We start from the raw sequence: 26754 nt of genomic DNA on the forward strand, positions 1-26754 counted from the left end.
TTTTGGTGCTTTTTGATTTGGGTAAAGCCAAACTGGAGAAAATAGGATCCGTTCAGGTGGGGGTTAAGGGGTTAACCTCTTAACCCCCACCTGAACCGAGCACATTTCCTCCAGTTTGGCTTCACCCAAATCAAAAAGCTTCATGATCATTTCCTTTCAGATACTGTGTGAGTGTTTTCGTTTGTGAGCCCCAAAATAAAAACCAAGAACAGAGCAAAAGTTCACTTAAAGTTTATTCGTAACGTCGTCTACGAAACACAAAACGAGACAGTGACGGGACCGAGGATGAAGAAACATAAATAAGACAAAAGCTCGGACAGAAATCGGGACAAGTATTTACACATCGATTCGTCGCCGTGAGGAGAAACAGAAAAGAGGCTAAAAAAGAAAAGAATCGGTAAAGCTAGTTTACAAACGATCCGCCGAAAGGTGAGGCGTTTCTGCGTTTCTGCTACAAAACCCTGCTCAGTAGTCGCTTTGCCAAAGGAATAAAGTTACAGCAGCAAAACTCTCGGCGCTTTGGGGTTTTTACACTTCGTGGGCACTTTGTCACTTTGCGTCTGGTTTAATTTCATCGTCATATCGCCCGCCCAGAGTCCAAATCGTCACAAATCAAAATGTGAGGGGAAAAAAAAAACAAATGGTCTGAAATGTGGGTTTGTGAGAGAAATAATCTAAAAAACGAAACAAAATCCGATAAACAGAAAGTGCGTCTTGCTCGTGGGCTCGCGGCCGAGCAGGCGGATGCTTCGGGTTTCGGCGCTGGAACACTTTCGGTTTTCCCTTTGTTCGCCGCGTTCACTCGTTCTTCTTCTCCTTCTGTTTGAGCAGCTTGTTGATCTCCCTCTTGGCCATGCCCATGTATTTGGAGATGACGCCGTGTTGGTTCAGGCCGGGCAGCAGCAGCAGGAAGCTCACTGCGGCGGGAAAACAGGAGAGGTCAAAGGTCAGGGCACTTAGATTTTTCATTATTTCTGTTGTAAGAAAGGAGGAAGTGCCCGAGGCGTCTGCGCTGCCCCTGCAGGTAAAACAAACGCACCCCTGAGCGTCTGAACAGATGTCATGTTTGCACTGAAAGCTGTGAAGGAGCTCTTTCGAACCTACTCTGGACACAAAATAGTTTTTCTGTGACTGATTCTGCCGAAGGTTCACCAAACATCCATCGAGAGACAAAGTGGATTCACTTTTATAACCAACGCGAGTTCCGCAACGTAACAGCAATGGACCAGAGCGCTGAGTCAATCAAAACGTGCGTTAGCGCGTGCGTTAGCTTGTGTGTTCGCCTTTATGAAGCCGTGTGGCAGATGTAAACCCCTCATAACTGCATCGTGAAGTAACGTCTTTATTGGACCTGACGTGACGCACCGGGGATTCTGAGATCAGCAAAGGCGGGACTTTAAAAAAATATACAACTATTCAATACTTACATGATTATTACACACAATCTATCAAGTTTGTAAAACATTTAAACTCACTTAAATCCTCCGTTTGAGCCTGAACATGTACTTGTGTTTTTCGCTGCTAATCATTTATTTACACGATGACCGGAAGTTAATTCGTCTGGAATGCAGAGGTCAGTTTGGATCCGTTTCATCAAAATCACAAGATTCTGATGCTCATAATCCACTGTATGAACTCTTGAGACACTTTTTATATTATTCAACACGAAAGTATTAGGGGAAAAAACGCGTTGTACTAAAGGCTGCTCCGTTATTACGTAACATCTAAAACCTGACGCCTCACAGTCAGAGCCCGGAGCGTTTTCAGATCACACGGCTCCTCGCACTTGAACCTTCACACACAAACACACTTTCTGCTTCTTGTGGAGGAAATCCGTTCAAGGCAACATGGAGCGGGCACCACATTCTGAACGCTCTCGGGGGGTGGGGGGAGGGGGGACCCAGCGGCTGAACTTCATCAAGATTAACAACTTTTGCACCAACATGCTCAACGCCTCCGTTTTCTCACGAATCTCTGAACCTTTTCCACAAATTGCTTCATCTGTTCTGCGGAGCTCGTCTCCGGCCTGGGGGCGGGGGGGTTCACGCATTTTTTCTGCAAACCGCCGTTTTACTGAGAGCTCGTGGTGACAAACGTCTCTCAAAGCGCTGAGTCAGAAAACAGTATTTCACCGCCGGCAAAGTGACTGAACGCTGCGACTCACAGGGAAAAAGAACACGGGGTTTACTCAGTGTTTAAGAGCGCCTACCACTAAAAACATGTACAATAGGTCAGGATGAATGATATTTGGTTCATTTCAGGGGAAACTGTGGTTACAAAGGAACTTCACCACCGCCGTGTGGAGAGAACGAATCCCCAACAAACTGAAGCGCTTTGGGCGACTCGCGTCATGTGAAAAGATACAAATAATCATCGACTCCATCAGGGCCCAGAGCAGAATCAGATCCATCACAGCCTCGTTTGTTTCATAGTTTGTGAATAAAACACAGTTCTGTTTCTCACAGAGCGCAGACGTCGGAGCAGAGAACATTATGATCCTCGTGCAGTTCAATGAGTCGTTTATGATCCTTTTTAATACGAAACTGTAAATGTCGGACACGTCTCTGGCCTTTTCTGTCAAATATGAAGCGTTTCTGCAGATCAGACTATGCCACGTTTCTGATCCAAACAGAATAAGCTGAATGCCCATCTCGCGTCGCCTGTTGCATTGTGGGTAATGGAATTTCTTTTGGTTACTAAAAATATTGATAGTTACTGTAAAGCAAGTTCTGATTTGGACTGTTTTAACCGCTGGAAAGTTGATGATTTAAAATGTTTTTGTCGTTTCCGTGGAGCTTGTTACAACACGAGCTTAAAGTCTATTTTCACATCCAGAGCTGAGAACGGAGATAAAGAAACTGAAAGAACTGAACAGCCGTTCATTTGTAGAGCTGCTTCAAAAGTGACGTCCAGTCCTTGTTCACATAGTTGGAAAAACTATGAGAAAAACATTTCTGACCCTTGAAGCGACTGTTAGAGAAATTAAAACATAAAATCTTTTTTTTTTTTTTTGTCAATAAGGAGGTGGACAATAAATGAGATCTTTGTTTTAAATGTGACCAGAGATCCACCTACACATATAGGCTGTGCCTCTAAATTTACTTTATTTGTATTATTTTATGAGTGATCTGATGGTACCACAGAGTTAATCGACGCTAATTTGACAGACGGAAATGTACCCACAATATCTAACATCAACACCGTTTTGAAATTTTTCCTGTGATTCCAAGACAAATTAAATGATTTAAAAAGTCTGTCAGGCTGATCCCAGGTCCTGTTGTTCCAATGTCTCCCTGTCTGCTATGGTCCGCTATGGTCCACTACGGCCCACTACGGTCCACTACGGCCCACTATGGTTCGCTCCTGCCTACGGAGCCGCCGTCCTGACTTTTCTCTCGCATTCAAGACAGTGACGACATAAATAGTGGCCAGAAATGTCACTTGAGATTTATCGTCTTTAAACCAATGCCTGTAAGTCTCACTGTTCACGGTTCTGGCTCATGCACTTCAGGGTTCACCACCTGGACTCACTCACGCACTTCAATAGTGAGTGGTTTGTTTGGGCCAAAATCAGGAGCCTGACTGACCCACACATGCACAGTCGAGATGGGCATTCGGCTCATTCAGGCCCAGTCATCTGTCAGCGCACTCCATTTCCCATCATCCCTTTGGCCTCTGCAGTTCCTGCAGGCGAGCCCAGACCGGGACCGGGACCAGGACCGGGACCGGCGCACAGAGGATCCCAGCGGCATCTTGGACACGAATCTAACGGGGCTGCACTGACCTGGTTTATCTTAAACATCTATTTTTAGACACGGGTCTGGCTACCGCGAAGAGTCACGAGCAGCTCTACTGGGAACACCTCACACCTGCACAGGACGAGCTCAGAGGCAGGAAACATTTGGGTCACTTTATTTACAAACGTTTGCTCACATGAAGCTAAAGAGGCGCCGCATGAGCAAGTTTGCAGGAGGCTCTTAGTGCTTTAGTAAAAGTCACTCCAGCTGAACTTTGTTTCATCAAGTGCAGCTTTGAAGAAACAATCTTGTGTGAACAGGCCATTCCTCATTTGAAAGCTAAGAACCTGCACTGGAGGCTGCACTGGCTCTGACTGGGACACGAGCTGGGATTGAGGAAGTTCATTTCCAAACTGTTTTAAACTTTAGGATCTGGCAACAATAAAAGGAGCTCATTCTGCCTCTGAAGGACAAAAACACAGACAAATCACACTTAGTGAAATACTATTTAACCCCTTAACTCCCACCTGAACCGAGCACATTTTCTCCGGTTTGGCTTTACCCCAGTCCAAAAGCTTCTAGAAAAAAGCTGTGAAAATAGCAACAAAACTGACGAAAAAAATTATCGAAATGTGACAAAAAAGTGATGAAAAATTGATGAAAAAGTGGCAAAAATGTCACACAAATGTCACAAGAAATTGACAAAAAATGACAAAAAATATGACAAAAAATGTGACAAAAATTTTATAAAATTTGACAAAAAAAATCCAAAAATGTGACAAAAAAAGACAAAAATGTGATAAAAAAATTATGAAAAAAATCACAAAAAATGACAAAAAAATCTGACAAATTTTATAATAATTTGACCAAAAACTGTCAAAAATGTGACCAAAAAATGACACAAATTTGATTAAAAAAATGACAAAAAAAATGACAAAAAAATGACAAAAAATGGACAAAAAATTACAAAAAATGCCAAAAATGTGACAAAAAAATGCCAAAAATATGACAAAAAATGACACAAATTTGATTTAAAAAATGACAAAAATTTGACTAAAAATGACACACACAAAAAATGACAAAAATGTGATAAAAAATTGACGAAAAAAAAATCACAAAAAATGACAAAGAATGTGACAACATTTTTATAAAAATTTGACCAAAAACTGCCAAAAATGTGACCAAAAAATGACACAAATTTGATTAAAAAAATGACTAAAAAATGACTAAAAAATGACTAAAAAATGGACAAAAAATGACCAAAATGTGACAAAAAAATGACAAAAAAATGGACAAAAAAATGACAAAAAATGACCAAAATGTGACAAAAAAATGACAAAAATGTGACAAAAAATGACCAAAATGAGTTGAACAAACGCCCAATAAAAAAATGATGAAAAAAAAATAATCTGATGACATGAGGAAAAAGGTCCTCTCGGTTCAGGCGGGAGTTAAGAGGTTAAATAATTGATCAGTTCTTTCAGCTCAGCCTCTGCCCATCCACAGAAGTCAGACACTCTTTCATTCATTCACTAAATCTTCTAATGTCACAAATACAACACATGTATTATTATTAGTATCACTATCTTTCCACGAAGCAGGAATCAAGAGGAACTGATGAAGCAAACGGAGCCACAGTGAGCGGCGTTTGAGGAACATGTTCGAACAGGAAACTGAAAGTGGAGCAGTGCCGTTGCCGGGTCGGACTCACCGATCAGGTACGTGAGGAACAGGTTGTGAACTTGCTGTCCGATCCAGGCCAGCGCCAGGAGGGAGGTGATGACGGAGGCGAAGTACTGAGGAAGAGGAGAGGCTCGGGTTACAGTCAGCTGCAGAACCGAGGCGCGTTACATAAGGCGGACGACACACACAAACACACACACGACACACACGGGGTAACAGACTGAGCACAAGTCCACGATCAGGGGGTGCATTTTATCTCAAGTGTGTTAAGGCGAGACGCTGCAGGTCAAAAGAGAAAACATGTAGAGATATTCATTTGAACCTTTTGCTGTAGATTACTGACCCCCACCTGAACCAAGCTTTGTCATCACTTTTTTTCATTGCTTTTATCGTGTTTTTGTCACTTTTTAATTTCGTTATTGTTGCTTTTTCTGGCTTGTTTTTGTCCCTTTTTTGTCGCGCTTTCATCCTTGTTTTCGTCGCTGTTTGGAAGCTTTTTGGATTTGGGTAAAGCAAACTGGAGAAAATGTGCTCGGTTTAGGCAGGGGCGGACTGGGACTGAAAAACAGGCCTGGACTCTGACCAGCCTGGCCCAAATTAATGTATATGTGCACTTGCCACCCGCCTTAACGGAGCGCATTTTCTCCAGTTCGGCTTTACCCAAATCTAAAAGATTCTCGACTGGAGAGCAACAATGTAGCGGCGCATTTGAAAGCTAAGACCTACAAGAGTGATTGCAACGTTTTGTCAAGTCGCCACATTTTTTATCATATTTTTTTGTTGTTTTTTCATTCCTTTTTTGTGGCTTTTTGTTGTGTTTTTGTCACTTTTTTCTATCATTTTTTCTCATGTTTTGTGGCCTTTTCGCTGCTTTGTTGTCGTGTTTTTGTTGACTTTTCATCACATTTTTCGTCACTTTCTTTGTTGCTTTTCCAGCACATTTTTGTTTTGTTTTCGTCCTCTTTTTTTGTCACTTTGTTGATGCTTTTCTTTTTAGCTTTTCGATTTGGGTAAAGCTCGGTTAAGGCGGGACCGGTGGCCCTTCTGTGCTCTTCCAGAATGGACATATGGACAGTCCGCCCCTGGGTTTAGGTGGGGGTTAATCTCTTAACCGAGCGCATTTTCTCCAGTTCAGCTTTACCCAAATCTAAAAGCTTCTCGACAGGAGCTTAAAAGGTACACTGTGTAACATTTTGGACTATATTGTTTCCATCAACGCAAAACAGTGACCAGCTCGACACAGAAAATACTATTTTTGCAGTGGATAATCAAAGAATGGATCTGGATGAGGACCGAGCATGTTTAACTCTCAATTCTACTCACTTTAGTCACATCTCCATGGAGACGAGCTGGAGACGTACCCACTCCCACTAAAGTTATAGATACAGACGGCATCTCTAGATCAACAGCCCATAAATACATAAATAACGGAGAATGCTAACAAAACGCTTCATGTTAGCATCAGGCTAATGCTAACCATTAGCTAGCGCTAGCTACAACTGCCGTTTTTTCACTTCTACTGAACAATCTGCTGTGAGAAAATATCCGTATGGGCCCGATTTACACTGGACTTTATTTATGTGATAAATAAGTTCATATTCCACCAGAAAATGGCTAAAAAGAGGGAAAATTGTGTTTCCCAAAAGATTCTATTTTCCCCCTCGCCGAAGCCACGCCCCCTTCTATGACGAGATGCCGTCTGTATCTATAGTCACGTTTTAGCCAAGGCGAGCTGCTCAAAGCTAAAGCACATGTTTGTTTGAGGTATTTTTCAATGGTGAAAATATCTATCATAAAATAAATGCTTGTATTTCAATTTGGTTTATTGGGTGAAATCTTACACGGTGTGGCTTTAAGTTTGACCTATACAACTGATCTCAACTTTTTTGCCGCATTTTTGTCACATTTTTTTTTACTGTTTTTTACGTTTTTTTTGTCTTTGTCTTCTTTTTTGTCTTTTTCACAATTTTTTCATTCCTATTTTTGACGCTTTTTTGTCACTATTTTGTCCCTTTTTTGTTGTGTTTTTGACGTTTTTTTTTGTCGCTTTTTCACTGCTATTTTGTCTCACTTTTTTGTCACTTTTTCATCAGTCTTTAGTCCTGTTTTTGTCGCTTTTTCTTTATTGCTTTAACAGTGCGTGTTCATCTCAATTTTGACACATTCCTTTAATAAGAAGCTTTTAGATTTGGGCAAAGCCAAACCAAGTCCAGCTGTGTTTGTGTTTTTTTGTGTCAGCGTGTCGTGGTGAGCTCCAGGGTGTGATCTCGTAGCACTTCTGCGGTCGACATGTGTGTGAAAGGACTGTGCGCGAGCAGGAACCTCAGTCATGTGATGTGCTCGAAAAAAAAACTCAGCTTTGTCCTACTTTATGTGAGTTAAATGGGGCGACCCAGAATAGACCAGTGTGGACCAAACGGAGCCTGCACACACTAGTATCAACCTGACGTTTTGACATTTATTTTCCCGGTTAAATGGTGACTCCTCTGGTTTATACATTCCTACATCTGAAGTAACAGATTCTGCAGTATCTTGAAGTATTTTCCGTGCGTTTGCTTTACCACTTTGGGCTTCTCCTCCTTCAGGGCGCACAGGCGTTTGCCCCAGCCCACCACGCGCCGCTGGGTTTTCACCAAGTTACCGCAGATCTCGTGGAAACGCTGCTGCTGCTCCGTGGTCCTGAAAAAACACAAAAACAAAACTGTGATCAACAAAGACCGGCTCAGAGACGCTTTAGGTATAAAGTCCTACTGTTCAAGGGAAGGAACCTCTTCCCACCCGCCTGAACCAAAGCTAAGACCCACAAAACGGATCTTTTTCCTCGCGTTGTTGCTGTGTTGTGTCACATATCTGTTGAATTTTTATTGAATTTTTGTCACATTTTTTGTTATTTTTTGTAGAATTTTTGTCATTTTTTGTTGAATTTGTCACATTTTTGTTGAATTTTTGTCACATTTTTGTCGAATTTTTGTCACATTTTTGTTGATTTTTTGTCATTTTTTTTGTTGAATTTTTGTCATTTTTTGTTGAATGTCATTTTTTGTGGCATTTTTGTCATTTTTGCGTTGAATTTTTGTGGCAATTTTGATGAATTTTTTGTCGTATTTTTGTCATTTTTTTTGGTCTTTTTTGTTGAATTATTGTCACATTTTTGTTGAATTTTGGTCTTTTTTTGTTGAATTTTTGTCACATTTTGGTTGAATTTTTGTCACTTTTTTGTTGAATTTTTGTCTTTTTTTGTTGAATTATTGTCACATTTTTGTTGAATTATTGTCACATTTTTGTTGAATTTTTGTCACATTTTTGTTGAATTATTGTCACATTTTTGTTGAATTATTGTCACATTTTTGTTGAATTATTGTCACATTTTTGTTGAATTATTGTCACATTTTTGTTGAATTTTTGTGACATTTTTGTTGAATTATTGTCACATTTTTGTTGAATTTTTGTCACATCTTTGTTGAGTTTTTGTTGCATTTTTGTTGCGTTTACATCCTTGTTTTCTTCTCATTTTTTGTGGCTGTTTTGGTGCTTTTTTCCCCAAGAAGCTTTTTGATTAGGGTAAAGTCAAACTGGGGAAATAGGATCCGTTCAGGTGGGAGTTAAGAGGTTAATTCATAAAACTCAATGGAGGATTGAGACTTAAATTATTTTGAAAGTCAGACAAAAGTCATGGCTCTTTTTAACACTTCAACCTATTATTGCCAAATGTCTGTTAAAAGTTACTATTGTTTATATTATATTCAGTGTATGAGCTCTTTTTTGTGCTTGCAAATGTTGACTCAAAATGAAAAAAATCAACCATTTCTGTCTGATTTAACAGGGAGAGAATCCAGTGTAAGAAGATGCAAAACGAAGCGTGACTTGGCTGCTCTTCATGAGCCACACAGCACGAGAGATTTAAAAAAAAAGTGCTGCATTTAGCCTCGAACTCGCTGATTAAGCTCCTCCAAATACCACAGATCAGCACTCTCCAGTCCTGGGTAGGGCTGTTCTCACTTTATCTCATCAGCAAATACCATTACAGAGTAGTTCTTGAGAAGATAATGAGTAAAGAATGTATCATAACACACATTAAAGTGAGTCTGGGAGTCTAAATTTTTACAAATGTTATAAAAATGTGCAGAATCGGCCACCTACTCTTATATTTTGATTTGATGCCAAGTATAAGTAAGCAAGTATATTTACATTACATATTACACATACATCTCCAATCAGAGTCTAGTATCCTCCCGCATCGACCAATAAGACAAGCTTTTCCTGAGAACCAGCCCGTCAGGTCCAATCAGGAGGAGGGGGAGGAGCTAGATCGTTTACTTTGCAAAATGAGGAGAGCAGGAACAGAATTTTCCAAACTAAGAAGAGCTTTCTGGTTTCATTTCACTCCATGTCTCCTCATTTTGCAAACTTTCAGACTAACGCAGAGCCCCACTTCTGACAACATCCAGCGAATGAACTTGCAAAAGTGACTTGTGGTGTGCGGCACACGGAGATCAGCCGAGAGATTTCAAGAATGTGCTGCATTTAACCTCAAATTCCCTGATAAAGCTGCTCACCACAGATCAGCACACGCCAGTCCTGGGCAGGGCTGTTCTCGCTTTATCTTATCAGCAAAAAACTGTTAGAGCAGCACTTGACAATAGAATACACATCATAGCGAGGCACCTTTACTCTTGAAAAATCAGGCTTGTTTTTGAATGCATCACAACACACACACATTAACCAAGCAATACAAGGCTCAGGGACCTAGAGGAGAAGATTTATTAATGGACTCTACCTGGATATGCTGAACTCTTCCACTGCACAAATGAGCAGGGGGTGTGGTTGACTTTGACAGACCGTTAACGTATTTCTAAGGAAACTCCATAAATCACACTTGCCCTGAGCTACGAGAGACTCCGCCCTCTACGAGAGACCCCCCCCCCCCCCCCCCTCTCTGCTGCAGCGTGGAGTGAAAATGTGCTGAAGACCTTGGCTGCAGCTTCAGTGACGGTGCATTTTCTAACAGCTGGTTCCCTCTGGATTCCTGACAGAGTTCTAGGACAGAAGGACGTCTCAGCACGAATGCACCCTCCCCCCACTCTCTGCAGCTCAGCCCCACAGCCCCACAGCTCCTGCAGCAGCTCCACAGCTCCTGCAGCCCCACAGCTCCTGCAGCCCCACAGCTCCTGCAGCCCCACAGCACAGATGAGCTCCACAGACTGAGGACGGTCCTGCTCTGATAAAGCTCCTAAATCAAACTAAACCGAGCCAAAACGCTTCCATCATCCAGCTCTTGGTGACATTTTTCTTGGCCTTTGACCCACAGTTCACGTTCCGAGCGTCTCCTCCTCAGTTTCAGTTTCTCTGGCAGCTCCAAGTTTGTTTGGAGCCGGATCGAGTGACAGGTGGAAGACGGTGCTGTGTGTGTGACATCTGTCCCGCTCTGCTGCTGCTTTAAAGACACACTGAGGAACATGCCGGGGTTTATGCTGCTGTGGCACGAGAGCCATTAAACTGTCACAAAAGTCAAAACATGACCGTGAAACGTGCTCCTAATGATCAGCAAGACGCCGGAAATGTAAGGAGTTATAAAGAGTAACAACACAACGCAGAATCAAATGTGATATTTAGAAGTTATAATGGACATTCACTGTTTAATTCAATGATCTGTGTCGCAATGCGGGTAAACTGCAGACATTTTAGCCACTTTGACCTCGTCTTTTTATGTGTGTATGTAATAAAATCATTAGAACATTTAAAAGGGACTATACAGAGTTTAAAAATGTTAAAATGATGTATGTTCCTCCCCCTACATGTTCCTCCATGTCCTAATGTGTAGAACGAGCTCAGACCTGTTCACCACAACTGCCTCTAAAATCCTGCACTGTCACTCAGAAAGTTGTTAATTCCGCCATGCACGAGCTTAGTATAGAACCCGCAGTCACGCCAAAGACCTGAGGTGGCAGTAGTGAGTACAAAAATGACCGACTTCCATCTAGCTCCTTTAAATATTTATTTACAAATAGTAACTTGTTTAGTATCCAATAGGAATGTAAGCTATGGAGTCCCTGCGTTCCACTCATGTAATCTCATTTCCTTTTTATTTGCAAACTTCTTCTTGGTTGTGGAGAGAGTCCTCATGTATTTCTGTAAATGGTAAACGTTTATTATATTGAATGTGGGGCAGGCGCTCATAAGCTTCTTGCTTCAGTCTACTCCTTTTGAGCATCTGTGACTGGTTAATGTGTTTAAAAACTAAACTAAACTAAACTAAAATGAAGATGTAAGACCCCAGGACATTTGAGAGTTATTGTGCTATCAGAGTGAATAATTAAGCCGAGTGTTTTTGGTTGATCAAATGTGGACTTAAAGTTGACCCTTTTTGTCAAACTCCAGCACATCAGCAGGAAACATCCTGAACTTATTACGAAATTAAATCAAAGTAAATTAGATTAAATTAAATAGGAGTCTTGAGTGTTATCAGAAGTGTTAGTAACAATAGAACAAATGTTTTGAAAATCATGTCAAAAGCAGCTTGAACTGGTTCATGTTTTTTTTTTAACAAAAAGGAAGTGCAACAGTCACATTGCAGGACATTAAAGGGACTATACAGAGTTTAAAATGCTAAAATGATGTATTTTCCTCCCCCTATATGTTCCAGCCATGTCCTAATGTGTAGTTTAGTTTATTTGAGCAACAGATGCATACAGGTATCTATTATAGAAAACGCTATCTCAATGGCCGCCGCCTGGGCGCCGCCATGTTTATTTCCCATACCGACTTTGAAGCTAAGCAGGGACGGGCCTGGTTAGGACTGGGATGGGAGACCGTTTGGGAACACCAGAAAGCCGCGGTGCTGCGGTGCTGCTGTCCGAGGACAACCCACCGTCACAAATACGCGAGTGCACGAGATCTGACTGCCGTGCGTGTGCGCGCCTTCAACCTGGGCGCTGTGTGTGTGCGCGCGCGTTTGTGTGTGTGCGCGTGTGAGCGGCCGTGCGTGTATGTGTGCGCGCGTGCATCCAAACAGGGCTGTGTGCGCGTGCGTGCGTGTGTGTGTGCGTGTGTGTGCGTAGGCGTGTATGTGTGTGCGCGCGCGCATCCAAACAGGCCGCTGTGTGCCATCGTCACTCACCCTAAACTGCAGCTGTAGACGCTCCGCACAGGTACAGGTACATCCTCCAAAACACATCTGCGTGTCTTTGTTTAAGTCTCTCCTGCCCAAAACCTGCTCCAACACGAGCCTCTAATCAAACGCGCTGCTCCGACTGATTTATCCTCCGTGTGAGTGAAAGCGAAAATGAAACTACTACTTAACGTGCGCATGGCCTGCACTGCGTAGTTTTTTTCTTTTTTTTTACTTTGCTGCTGTACCATTTGTTTTCTATTTTGCTTTCACGTATTGTGAGCCCAGAGGTACATTTGATTCTAAAGCAGCTTTGAAAGCATTGCCAATTTTATTGTAAGGTTATAAATACTGTCTAACAACGATCATTTGGCTATTTCAGTTCTAAACCTACTCATTATTTTTTTTTATTGTACACTACCGTGATGGACCAAACCTCGGGTCCTGCACCGTGACCCAAACCGTTAGAGCTGAACCCCTAATATTTATCCATAATTATTCCACTGTCTCTTGAATTCTATTCCCTGAGTTTAGCATATAACATAGCATATTGTCGTTGTAGTTAATAAGAAAGGAGCACGGGTGCATCAAACTCTCCAATTGCTGTTTGTTTGAAATTATTTTTTGCCTTCATTATTTTAAACATTTGTCGTGGCCATAGTTTTTGGAATGGGTTGGGAACCACTGTTCTACAGCTGAACTGTGTGACGGGTTGGACATTTCTTTGTAATCACTCATAATCTCAGAATATCAAATGTGGAGACTAGCGAGGCCCGGCCGAAGGCCGGGTCTCAGCTAGTAGTATACATATAACATACAGAATTGTTCACAACATAAGAGGTATTAGTGCTGCTCAAAGGGAGTAGGAAGAAGTTAGTTATAACTTATAAGGCGTAGAATGAGCTCAGATCTGTTCACCACAACTGCCTCTAAAATCCTGCACTGTCACTCAAAAAGTTGTTACTTCGGGTCTGACGTGCCGTCATGCACAAGCTTAAAGGGGGGGTATTATGCAAAATGGACTTTTTCAAGCTTTACATCATGTTATTATGTCATTCCCTCATTAAAAACATGCCTGAAGTGTTGCCTTGGCACATTCATGTATTTTTGAGTAATCTGTAAAAACTCTGATGGCGGCCATTTTAGGGATAGGTTTGCCTGAGTCCTCCTAGGAACGCCCCCACCTCCTGGAGACGCCTCCGAGCTTTCGTCACCAGCCGAGTAACCAACCACTGCTCCTCAGCAGAACCCCCTCCCCACTGATGCCACAGACAGCGTGTGGAGGGGGCGTGTCTGAAAGGGTCAGAGGTTCTTAAAGAGACAGAGGCCTATTTCAAGACATTCACTACAGCCATTTTGAAAGAGCAATTTTATACAAGGCAGTTATTCTAATTTATGTCATCATTGTAGTGTGCTATAGACTGGTGCTATGTGATTGAAAAAAGCATAATATCCCCTCTTTAATATAGAAGGTGCAGTTACAAGTTTGACCAGAGGTGGCAGTAGTGAGTATAAAATGGCCAACTTGCATCTAGCCCCTTTAAAGCTGATGTCCAAATCAAAAATTAAAAAATAAATCTGTGTAAAACTACATCAGACACGTAAAATATGATGAAGAGAACACATGTTTGGGGATGAAAATAATTTTTTGCATAAGAATTTTGCCTCAAGTGATAAAGTAAAAAATGGTGCCATTTGAACCTCATGTTCGGCGTTTCCTCACAGCAAAGCGACATCTCCATGGAGACGAGCCGCTGATGTCTCGAGGACAGACGCTCACAGTGAAAATGTGTTTCTTTGAGGTATTTTCCATCATTAACAACGCAAAGAAATTTTACTCTGAGGTGAATGTTAGGGTTAGGGTTAGGGTCTTTAAGCAGCTCATTTCACTGCAGCGACAAACAGGACGACGGAACTTCACGAGCTGCAGCGTGAACCACAAAACTGGCCGAGATGAGACGCTGCCGTGGCATTAAATCCTACGTCGCTGTAAAACGTACCACTTGTTGGAGCCAAAGACGCGAGGGGCGAGCGTGGGAACCAGGTAGTCGGCGAGGCAGAGCAGCATGACGGTGCAGGACAGTCCCGTGAGCACAGAGGGGTCCAGGTAGTAGATCAGGCTGCACAGACAAGAGACAAGAGCATTGTAATACTGTGCTGCCATGGAACTTTAAATAATATGTTCCTTGTTTAAGTACAGCATTCCTAATATAAAACTCCCTCATCAATCATTGGGTGATAAAATGCATTGTCAGAAAACAGTCGAGCATATAAATAGATTTCTATCTGGGCGTGTGCGACTGCAAACAGAGGAGTGCAGATTCTTGGCTCCAGATACAGAAGTCCTTGTTGCTGTAGCCGGTGGTTCTCATGCTAAGTTATGCCACTTAAGATATAAGCTTTCCAAGAACCTTCCGGGTTAGACGTTACTAAAGGAAAGCACAAAAAGATAAAAACTTTAACCGTAAGCCCATGTGAGTCGCATACAGATGTTACACCACAAGTACAAGGCCGGAGCTTCACACGAGGCACCGGCCTGAAGGCTGTGAGCTCCAGACCAGAAGCTTTTAGATAAGGAGGCACCGACACCACTTCTTCTAAAACCAGGACGAGTAGTTTGATTTAAGTACTCGCCGATACTGATATGAGTACAAGGCATTTTCTTGACGGTTTATAGACTGACTTTTTCACAGCAGATTGTTTAGTAATTAGTTAATTTACACATTTACATTTCCTTGAGTAAAGTAGGCGACACTTTTAAGAGATGTTATATCAGAATTGAACAGATGCCATTTTAGTTTTTTTCTTTTTCATTCAATACAGGGCTCAAGACTAACTTTTATTTTAGTAGCGCTGGCGCTACCAACTTTTTCATTTGGTCGCACAGACAATATTTTGGTCGCACAGACTCCAGACACAATATCAAAATTCACCATTTTAATAAATTAAAACAAGGACAGTTATAAACATGTTCGAAATCACTTATAATTGATCCTAACAATGATTAAAATAGTGTTAAAACTTTTTAAAATAATAGTGATTTTATATAGTTTTATTATATATTTTTTTGCATTGTTCTGCTTTAATTTTGTGTTTTCAATCCATTATTATTCATCTTCCTTGACAATTGCTTGTCTCTTTCTTTCCAAATCTGCAAGATCACTTGCAGGATATTCACTTATAAAATTATGTATTACTGCCAATTAAGACCGTATTAATCACAGGCAAAAAGGACCTGTTTTAGCCTAAGCCTAAATAAAATACAGGAGCTGAATCTGCTGCGGCTGAGGGAGGGCGGGTCATAACAGCAGCTGTTAGCTCTCCGTTAGCTTTACGTTAGCTCTCCGTTAGCTTTACGTTAGCTCTCCGTTAGCTTTACATTTGCGCTCTAAAACAAGCTTTTTCTGACCGCGAGGAGATCAGAGCGAGCTCAGGTAGGAACATAAACCGCTGAGCTCTTTCTGCTCCTGTCTCCTCCTCTCCAGTCGCTCCTGTCTCCTCTCGAGCTCGTGCTTCTGTCTGACCTGCGCTCGTGAGCTCGCTGCTCAGCTGCAGCGCTACCGCCCCAAAAGGCGAACATAAAAGTGAAAATAGATACTTCTTTGGGGAATAAACTGTCGGAAAGTGCGCATTGGCAGAAAGTAATAGAAGGTTAATTCATGTTGGGACACGTGGCTTCTGTTGCTGTCTGTGTTTCACCTGTCCCTCGGACAAACAGGGAGAGCAGGGCACTTGCCTGGACAAAACGTTTAGCCTAAACTACCAGCTGACTTCTTCAATAATAGTGGAAGCTTGGGTGGTGCGTGCGTGTTTGTGCAGTGTGTGTGTGTTCTCAGAGGAGTGCTCTGGAGACGCTGTTTATAACGTTATTTGCAGCACTCCTCATAAAGCCTATTAGACTTTCTTTTTTTGCTCGCACAGATGCTACCACTTATTTTTTGCTCTGTCCATCATAGACAGAACAGCTCATGTCCTAAAGCTCCTCAATGCTTGTGCTTTATTCATTTATATATTTTTATTTAACAATAGGATTGAGATGTTGCTTATTACTGCAGATAAATGGTCTCTTTTCGGCTTTACTTCAGCTCCGTGTGGATTTTCTCGTGTGTTTATAGTAGCTTATCCAGTAGCTTCAGCATTTTGATTGTTTTGCTGCAGCTCATTTTGGCTCAATATAAACATGTTGTATCTTTTTATTTTGGATTTCCTGAGGACTTTTTAGTCGCTAGGTTAGTTTTTCAGATGAATAAACCCCTGGGCTTAAAACTGCGTCAGAATCGCCAGAGCTGTTAGCGGCTAGTTAGCAACATTAGCAACATTAGCCTGTATCTTGTAAACACTGCAGACGCGGCAGCACTAACAACATTTAGCTCTGGTTAAATCCAGCACAGACTCTGGTTTAGGGAGTGTCGTCTGTAATAAAGTCATCTCTATGTGGAAGATTGTATTTACACTAAACTATTCTCCAGTTTGTTGTTATTTTCTCTCCTCAGTAGAAGCGCCGGCCACACATCAAGTGGTATCGGGACCTCATTAATGAGTATACGAGTACAAGCATGTGGTATCGGCCCGATAACAAATACTGGTATCGGTGCATCCCTACTTTTAGATTAACGTAAAGCTGAACTGGACACTGGAAACCCATACAGAAGAAGAAACTTGCCATCAAAATGTAAATGTCCCAAAACTATTTTAAACCGTCTAGGAAACCCGTTTAAATCCATCTTTGTTCTTCTCATTAGCATTAGCATCCTCTTGACGGCAGCAGGACCCGTGTGTCGGCGTGTTGTGAAGCAGAGACAGACTCACAGAAAGATCAGGGAGGTGGCGCCCACCACAACTCCGGGGAACCAGGGCTTCTCCCAGCGCAGCACGCGGTCTCCGGCCAGGATCACCTCCCCCCAGCCCTGCAGCTGCTCCTCCAGCTGCGCCGTCTCCTGGGCCTGAAAAGAGGAGGACGTCAGCACCGCCACGGCAGGCGACCACCAGAGGACGTCCAGGCAGAACACGCGAGGCCTCAGGGGGGGCCACGATCAGGGCTAAACGGTTCTAAACGGTTCTGCTGTTCACTTCAGGAAACGCATGGAGTCAGGAAAAAGTCATTAATCACCATCAAGGGCTGACAGATAATTAATGGCTTTACTGCATTTTAGGAAACAATACAGAACCATCTGAGAGAAACTATACAAGCCGTAATTTGGGTTTAGTTAACCTCTTAACTCCCACCTGAACCGAGCACATTTTCTCCAGCTTGTGAAAATAGCAACAAAACTGAGACGAAAACAAGGATGAAAATGTGAAAAAAGTGAGAAAAAATTTACGAAAAAGTGACAAGAAAAGGTACCAAAAAATGACAAAATTTGACAAAAAAGTGAGAAAAATTGGACGAAAAATTGAGGAAAAAATGGACAAAAAAGTGACAAAAAATTGTACCAAAAAATGCGAATAATTTGACGAATAAGTGACAAAAAAATGGACTTTTTTTTTTTTAAATCGAAAAATATGACGAAAAAGTCAAAAAGACAAAAATGATATGACAACAAACAAAAAAAGTGATGAAAAAAATCTGATGATGTGAGGAAAAAGATCAATTTAGCTTTGTAGGTCTTAGCTTTCAAATGAGGTGTTACACTGGCCTACAGGATTTGGGTAAAGCTGAACTGGAGAAAATGCTCTCGGTTCAGGCGGGAGTTAAGAGGTTAATAAACCAACTTTTTTGTTCATGTTTCACTCAGTTTTTACTGGGGAAAAATATACACAACTTTTACATACAAAAGCAGAGCATTTATATACAGAAATTGAGCAGGATGTGTATACCTAGCTAGGGCTGGGTACCATTACATTTTGTTTCCCTAGATCAGTACTTTAACGATACTTGGTTTACGATTCCGATGCCTGAGTGATACTTTATTTTCCAAGACCCAAACTAAAATATTTGTTATCCAGAACCAGAAAACAGAACAATAATGTTAATTTTAAGAGTGTGACAAAATATCGATTTCCTGATATATCGCGATATTTTGCAGGACGATATGATACAGATTTTATTCCAATATCAATACTTTTGATGACATCATGCATATTAATGAGGCAGTTTTCACAGCCACGTTAACATGTTAAAAAGGTTAAAAATAGCATGTTTTTTTCTTTACGTGATGTATTGTAGGTTATTTTTGTACAATATATAGATCATCACAGTATTTCCGTATCGTGCGATTACCGTTATCGTAAAGTATGTGTCGTATCGACTCATGAGGTACCCAGGGGCTCCTCCCCCCTACTGGGTACTGTTACATTTCCCCCATACCGGTACTTTAACCTCTTAACTCCCACCTGAACGGATCCCATTTTCTCCAGTTTGGCTTTACCCTAATCAAAAAGCTTCTTGGGAAAAAAAGCACCAAAACAGCCACAAAAAAATGAGAAGAAAAACGAGGATGAAAACGCAACAAAAATGTGACAAAAACTGAACAAATATTTGGCAAAAATTCAATCAACCAAGTGACCAAAAATTGAAAAAAAAAACAAAGAGAAAAACTCAACAAAAATGTGACAAAAATGTATAATAAATGTGAGGAAAAACTCTTGGACTTTGTAGAAAGTTCACTGGAAAAACAATAATAATTTTAAGGAAGAAATGACAGATTCAATCAAAGCTTTGAGTAGATTTGTTTTTCACTTGAAATTATACAATATAATCTGAATTCAAAGTAAAAGTTACTTTGTCTGATTTCAAAGTGCGTTTCATGCTTGTTCCATTGGCATTAGCGTTTGTATCTTTATCTTAGATTAGTTCAAACAGACTCAAATTCAACATAAAGAACCTTTATTCAAGCAATTTTAGGTCTTTTATCTCATTTAAGACGGTAATATTTCCAGTGCAGTGCTTTACTTCGGCCCTCGGTTACTTTACAATAAATAAAATGTGGCCCTCCGTTAAGAAAAACTTGCCTCTCTGATTCACAGTGTACAGTTAGAGTCAGGTGCCCCTCGCGGTGGGGGGGGGTTTCCAAAACAAAACCGTTCATGTTCTTGCTGATTCTTCAAATACAGACACTTCTGTTCATGTGATGCATCAGTGGTTTTGCGCTTCTGTGACATGATGAGTTATAAACCCGACAATTAAATCATGTCGCTTTAAGCCATTTGGGTATTTTTTTACTGGTGGCCCTTGAACAACTTAATCCTCTTAAAAAAAAAAGGCTGTTCTGGATTAGACCAAACCACAGGAACAAGTTAATATAGTTTTATTCCAGATTTGGCTTCAAACATAATGATAAGCAAAAATGATTCCCTGGTTTGACATGGGGTTCGTTATTATTGATCGTTGAGAACAAGGGGTAGAATTTCCATAATGTGCAATAGATTTCGGGAATGTGATGTCATATCGCTAAGCATTATGGGATTAGCAGCAATTGGTTGTGTTCACGTGACATCACAACATTGTAAAGAGCCCATCGTTTAAAATTGAGGTGGAGCAACTGACGGTAACTCTTTGTTTTTTGGCTCACATCTCAGTCATTACTGGAGGAATCCACATGAAACAAAAACTGTCAAAGTTCATTATCTCCTCTGTCAGCACATAAGAACTAATGCCCAATTATTTTCTCAGAAAACCGTTAAAAAGTGGTGACAATATGCGAAAACATGACTGTGATGTTGTCCAATAGAACTGACTTTCAGACAGAAAAAAATAATATCACAGGTTTGTGAATCCAATCACGATCAAATACTAAAGAGGAAAAACATTTGTCAATTTTCGTTTGAGATTTCTTACAAAAACGGCATTTGTCCCACAGAGTTGTATTGGCCCCGCCCTCTGTCTGACATTATGACATCATCACATTCTAAATCGTGAACGCCACCTACTGTAAACGAACGGAGATTTTAAAAGTTAAAATACTGGAGTAATTGTTCTTATTAAAGGAATAGTTCACCGTTTTTCCAGACTGAGATATGTTCTTACCTGAGCTTAGAAGAGTTGATGTGTACCTGTCTGGTCTTTGTGTGTGCGCTCAGTCACGCAAAAAGACCAAAGATGTGGCTAGCATTTGGCCCCTCCCAGTATATTCCTATGGCTCCAAACGGAGTGATGTTAGAAGCGACCAAGATCTTCCACAAGACCAGACAGGTACACATCAACTCGTTTAAGCTCAGGTAAAAACATATCTCAGTATGGAAAAACGGTGGCCTGTTCCTTTAGTTTTATTCAAGATTTGGCTTCAAACATAATGATAAGCAATTAAATAACACCTACCACGGAGATCCGCCATCTTTGCCGCTGTTAGCGTACATTTCCACTGACTAACATTAGCTAAAAACAGTATAAAAACTGGAGAAAAAAGCCGTGGAACAACTCTGTTGCTGAGTTACTGTGGGTAAATACATGTTTTAATAAGTGTTTTAATATGAACAATAACTCCAGTATTTTAGCATTTAAAATCTCCATTAGTTTACAATTGCTGCTCATCCCATAATGCTTAGCGATATGACATCACACTCCCGAACTCTATTCATTGTTGGGCAAAGAAAAAGAGAACATACAAGGGGTAGAATTTCCATAACGTGAAATTAATCCCCCGCCTGAACAGAGTGGATCTTTTTCCTCAAGTCATCAGATTTTTTTGCCATAATTTTTTTGTTGGGTATTCAACTCATTATTTTATTTTTTTACTTTTTTGTCATTTTTTCGTCCATTTTTTATCACATATTTGGACATTTTTGTCAAATTCTTTTCGTCAATTTTTTAATCAAATTTTGGTCATTTTTGTGGCTACATTTGTCATTTTTTTGATCACATTTTTGCCATTTTTCCGTCAATTTTTTCATCAATTTCTTGTGACATTTTTGTGACATTATTGCCACTTTTTCATCAATTATTCGTCACTTTTTTTGTCACATTTCCATCATTGTTTTCGTCTCAGTTTTGTTGCTATTTTCACAGCTTTTTTTTTCCAGAAGCTTTTGGACTGGGGCAAAGCCAAACTGGAGAAAATGTGCTCGGTTCCGGTGGGAGTTAAGGGGTTAATCTACCAATGGGTCATGACGATAAAGTCAGGGGGGAATTTTCCTCTTCTTAAATGTATAATCCCCCCCTTTTCCCTTTACTGGTGTACAAAATAGGATTAACACATTCCTCAAGCCTCATCCCACCAAAAAAAAATGTAATGTGCACTTTTGTCTTAGTTGAACACATCACCCCAGTCACTGTGACCAGATGAGTAATAATAATATCATACCAAAGCTGTATGACACAAAGCCTGATCTGTAGGTAAAGTTATGGATGGGTAATGTTCTTCTTCTCCAGATAACAACTGCCCAACAACGAACGCATTGATAAAAACACAAAACAACGTGATCCAGTGCGTTTTGTGTTAAAATACCAGCGTATTAACAAGGTCAGAGGCCAAACTCGACAGAAAACCGACTGTAAAGGTCGTTTTATGTAAGCTAACACCACCGTGCTAGACGTGCTAACCACCCAGCACTTCAGCAGGATATAAGGAGAAGCGGCCGGGGAGATTACATGATCGTACCGTCTCCCCGTGGCCTTTGGACGAGCTAACCGAGTCTCACCAAACTGGTTCAACGCCGGGATTCGGATAAAAGCGATTATTAGCAGCGTAATGTCCGCAGATCGCACACACGCCCACACCGTCACAGGCTTCTGCGGCGTTTCGGGTGATTAAAAGCGGGTCCGCACTCACCAGAATGTTGGCGCTCTTGTTGTCGACTTCAGTCATGGTGAACGTTTCTCACACGGTCGGTTTATTTTTATATATTTTTTTGTGTCAGAAGTGGAGCCCGGAGCTGCGCTGGCCGTTGCTGCTGCCTCGGCGTCACTAACGGTCGGGCTCGGGGCGGATGTTTTTATCCCAAAAATCCGCGCAAAGCATTTTGGGAAATGGAGTCGTACTGTAATACAGCGTCGCATTTTTTTTTTCTTTGTTTAAAAAAAAAAAGAAAATGGAAAAAAAAAGGTGTTCAATCAATTTAAGTTGTTAAAGATAATAATAATAATAATAATAACAATAATAATAACAATAATAATAACAATAATAATAACAATAATAATTATAATAATTAAAATAATCAATAACATGTGTCTGTGCATTGTTATTCTGATCTAAAATCTTATAATTGTGACATACCTTAGGCCGTCTAGGAAAAAACACATTACAAATGTGAAAATAACACAATGAAAACCATAGGTTTACACATTAGACGGCGCACTTGTATATTGGTCTTGGTTGAAACACATTCAAATACACTGCCTACACCAGTGATTCTCAACCTTGGGGTCGGGACCCCTAAGGGGGTCGCGAGACAAATTTGGGGGGTCGCCAGATCATTTAGATAAAATATACATATTTTAATTTTCATAATCTAATGTTTTATTGTAGTATGTGTTCGCAATTTTACCCGAGTGCCATTATTTGTTTGTAGTTTGATGAATTTTTTTTCAGCCATTTGTTTTTTTTCTTTGCTTTTTAAGAATTATGTAGGCCTATTTCTCACGGTGTGACCCGGGCGGGGGTCACGAACCCCTTTACCTGTTATAATGGGGGTCGCGGCTCCAAAAGGTTGAGAACCACCGGCCTACACAATAATGGAGCAAATGTACATTCAATCTGCCGTTCAAATTAAAAAAAAATGTATACATTGAAAAGTTGGTCTTTTACACATTGAAAATAAAGGCTGTTTGTTTGTTTTTTACTTTTAAAATTCATGTCAGAGTTCTTTTTTTTTCACATTGAACATGTAGCTTACTTTTTTCATTGATTTTTTATTTTTTTTACTTTTTTTCCCCACATTGAAACAAAAAACAAAAATATACCAAAAACAGTTCAACTCAAAATGTGCAACCGATATTGACCGGAAGGTACCTTTTTTTTTTTCTTTTTTTTTTTTTCGGAAGGTACCTGTTTCTGCTGGGAAAAAAAACAAATTTGTAGGTGAGTTGGTCAACGCCCCAGGCACTAACCTTAACTAACCCTAATCTTAATACATCTCTGATTGGATGATGAATGGCAACTGTAGATATAATAATTAGAGATAGATGATTACCTATTCAGCCCCATTCATAGTAATGGTCCTGAGTCATCTGTGAAACTTACTTCTCGATCTCCTCCTACGAAGCCTTTTGAAGGTGAGTTGGTTCACAGTGGACACTCATCATCCAATCACAGATGTATTAAGATTATACAGTCTATGGCACCAGCCCACTATCCTCGGGTAGTACCGAGGCAAGGGCGGGGTAAAGCTGATTGGTTGATGATTGATTGGTTGAACAACTCACCTATGTTTTCTCCCCCCAGCAAAAACAAAATGAAAAAGTTTTAAATTAAACATTAAAAAAAACAACAGTTGCCTTCCAGTCACATTAATCAACTTCCGGTTGCACGCACATTTTGATTGGTTTCAATGTGGGGGGGAAATGATTAAAAAAAATCAGGCATTTTCAAGTTAAATAAAGTTAAATAAAATAAAATTACATTGTCAATGACGCGAATTTGGAAAGTAAAAAAAACGACCAATGTACTGTACATGTGCGCCATCTAATGTGTAAACCTATGCTGTTCGTTGTGTTTTTTCACAAATGTGTTTTTTCCTAAACGGCCTCTCATACACTGCGTAGCATTTTGGACTACACTGTTGCCATTGGGGCTGCAACTAATGATTATTTTGCAATCGATTAATCCATCGACTATTTTTATGATTAATCGATTAGTCGCTTGGCTGTGAATGGTGTAGGATTTTTTTTCTTCTATTTTTTTCTCACATGAAGCTAAAGTGGCTCCGCTTGAGGACGTGTTGATGGAGTAAACGTAAAGTATGTGTTTGTTGGAGGCTCTTGGTGCTAATTCTGCTTCTGATTGGATGAGACACAGACAGATCTTCATGAAATTTACAATGTACAAAACACTACATACACTTACTATAAAAACAAAGTAGGTTTTCAACAAAAATACTACATTTTCATGCAATTTTTGCTCTATTTGAGTCTGTGTGAACCAGAAAGTGACTAATCGTTACTGAATAGTTCATAGCTTGACACAGAAAATGCTATTTTTGCAGTGGGTAATCAAAGAGTGGATTTGGATGAGGACCTAGCCCGTTTTTCCATACTGAGATATGTTCTTACCTGAGCTTATACGAGTTGCTACGTAACTATCTGGTCTTTGTACGTGCCCTCAGTCACGCAAAATGACCAAAGATGTTGTTAGCATGTGGCCTCTCCCAGGATCTTCCTATAGCTCCAAACGGGGGTGAAGTTAGAAGCGACCAAACTCTTCCACTGGCACAAAGACCAGACAGGTACGCATCAACTCGTCTAAGCTCAGGTAACACATTTCAGTACGTAAAAATGGTGGCCTGTTCCTTTAAATCTCAAATTCTGCTGACTTTGGTCAACATCTCCATGGAGACGAGCTGGAGACGTACCCACTCCTGGTGAAGTTACTGTCATGTCTTAGGAGAGCTGAGCCGCTCACAGTAAAGGCACATGTTTGTTTGTGCATTTATGAGGTATTTTTCAATGATGAAAATATCTGTCATAAAATAAAATTCATAAAGTCCTAAAATTTTACGCGGTGTGGCTTTAAAAGAGATGACTAAATAAAAAAAATCAATACTAAAAATTCAGTTTTTCAAGTATAAACAAAACAGTATCTTGTATGATCCCAACACATTTATAAGCCTTAACCTCCACCTTCACAAGAACATTTTCTCCAGTTATTATCCAGGTATCCAGGCATTACCCAAATCTAAAAGCTTCCTGAAAAAAGCGCCAAAGTGGCAAAAACGAGACATAAATGAGGATGAAAACGTGACCATAAAAAGCGTCAAAATAGCGACAACAAAGTTACAAAAATTGGGGGGAAAAAGACCACAAAAAAGTGATGGAAAAGTAACAAAAAAGGCGACAAACAGAGCGACAACACAACAAAAAAAGTTAGGATCAGTTCTGTAGGCCTTTCAAAGCCGAACTGGAGAAAATGCTCTCGGTTAAGGCGGGGGTTTAGAGGTTAAAAAATGAATAAATTATTGAATATTTCGAGGAGCAAACTAAAACTGTCACCAAAACAAAAACGACAATAACGATCCTGCTGGTTCACTGTCAATAAAAAAGGCCTTATAATGAGACAGATACAAATGTCTGCTTTTTTTTTTCCATGTTTTTGCTTTGTTTATTTCATTGTTGTTCATTGATTGTTTATAATATAAAGATGATAATTATTTAAAAAAAAGAAATCTTTATTTTTTGGCATTTTACAAATTACAGTGCATGTTTTTTTTTTTTTTTTTTTAATTCTTTACAGCAGTTTATTTCAGATTGTTTATAATATAAAGATGATAATTATTAAGATTTTTTAATTCTTTATTTTGTTGGCATTTTACAAATTACAGTGCATGTTTTTTTATTTTATTTTATTTTATTTTTCTTTCTTTTTTTCTTCTTTACAGCAGTTTACTTCAGATTGTTTATAATATTAAGATGATAATTATTAAGATTTTTTTGGGGGGGCCTTTTACAAATTACAGTGCATTTTTTTAATTTTATTTTTTATTCTTACAGCAGTTTATTTCAGATTGTTTATAGTATAAAGATAATAATTATTAAGATTTTTTATTCTTTATTTTTTTGGCATTTTACAAATTACAGTGCATGTTTTTTATTTTCTTTTTATTTTTTTCTTCTTTACAGCAGTTTATTTCAGATTGTTTATAATATTAAGATGATATATATATTTTTTGGTGGCATTTTACAAATTACAGTGCATTTTTTTTATTTTATTTTTTTTATTTTTTTTATTCTTTACAGCAGTTTATTTCAGATTGTTTATAATATTAAGATGATATATATATTTTTTGGTGGCATTTTACAAATTACAGTGCATTTTTTTTATTTTTTATTTTTATTTTTTTCATTCTTTACAGCAGTTTATTTCAGATTGTTTATAATATAAAGATGTGTTTATAATATAAAGATGACAATTATTAAGATTTTTTATTCTTTATTTTTTTTTTGGCATTTTACAAATTACAGTGCATGCCTTTTGATTTTATTTTATTTATTTTTCTTTTTTTCTTCTTTACAGCAGTTTATTTCAGATTGTTTATAATATTAAGATGATATTATTTTTTGGTGTGTGGCATTTTACAAATTACAGCGCACGTTTGACACCTAAACGCACCGGGAAACGCGTCAGCCCGTCACGTGAC

General features: G+C 39.7%; 1 protein-coding gene across 1 annotated transcript; it reads right to left on the reverse strand.

The window, feature by feature from the left end:
• Positions 1 to 215: 215 nt before the first annotated feature.
• On the reverse strand, positions 216 to 22396 carry arl6ip1 (ARL6 interacting reticulophagy regulator 1). The gene is made up of 6 exons (XM_079564608.1): positions 22236 to 22396; positions 17338 to 17471; positions 14529 to 14648; positions 7982 to 8099; positions 5449 to 5533; positions 216 to 917 (listed from the first exon to the last, which is right to left on the reverse strand). Exons 1-6 carry the CDS (start codon positions 22269 to 22271, stop codon positions 799 to 801), a joined length of 612 nt encoding a protein of 203 aa, XP_079420734.1. The 5' UTR covers positions 22272 to 22396; the 3' UTR covers positions 216 to 798.
• Positions 22397 to 26754: the final 4358 nt, after the last annotated feature.

The sequence above is a fragment of the Gobius niger genome (assembly GCF_951799975.1).
Source record: "Gobius niger genome assembly, chromosome: 10".
Lineage (NCBI taxonomy): Eukaryota > Metazoa > Chordata > Actinopteri > Gobiiformes > Gobiidae > Gobius > Gobius niger.

What these genes read in the sequence shown, in the direction of transcription:
- arl6ip1 (XM_079564608.1), bottom strand. Translation starts at nt 22,271, where the DNA reads ATGACTGAAGTCGACAACAAGAGCGCCAACATTCTG. An exon ending in GCCACCTCCCTGATCTTTCT is followed by an intron (nt 14,649 to 17,337) that starts GTGAGTCTGTCT and finishes TTGTCTGTGCAG; the next exon opens with CCTGATCTACTACCTGGACC. An exon ending in GTCTTTGGCTCCAACAAGTG is followed by an intron (nt 8,100 to 14,528) that starts GTACGTTTTACA and finishes GTGTTTTTTCAG; the next exon opens with GACCACGGAGCAGCAGCAGC.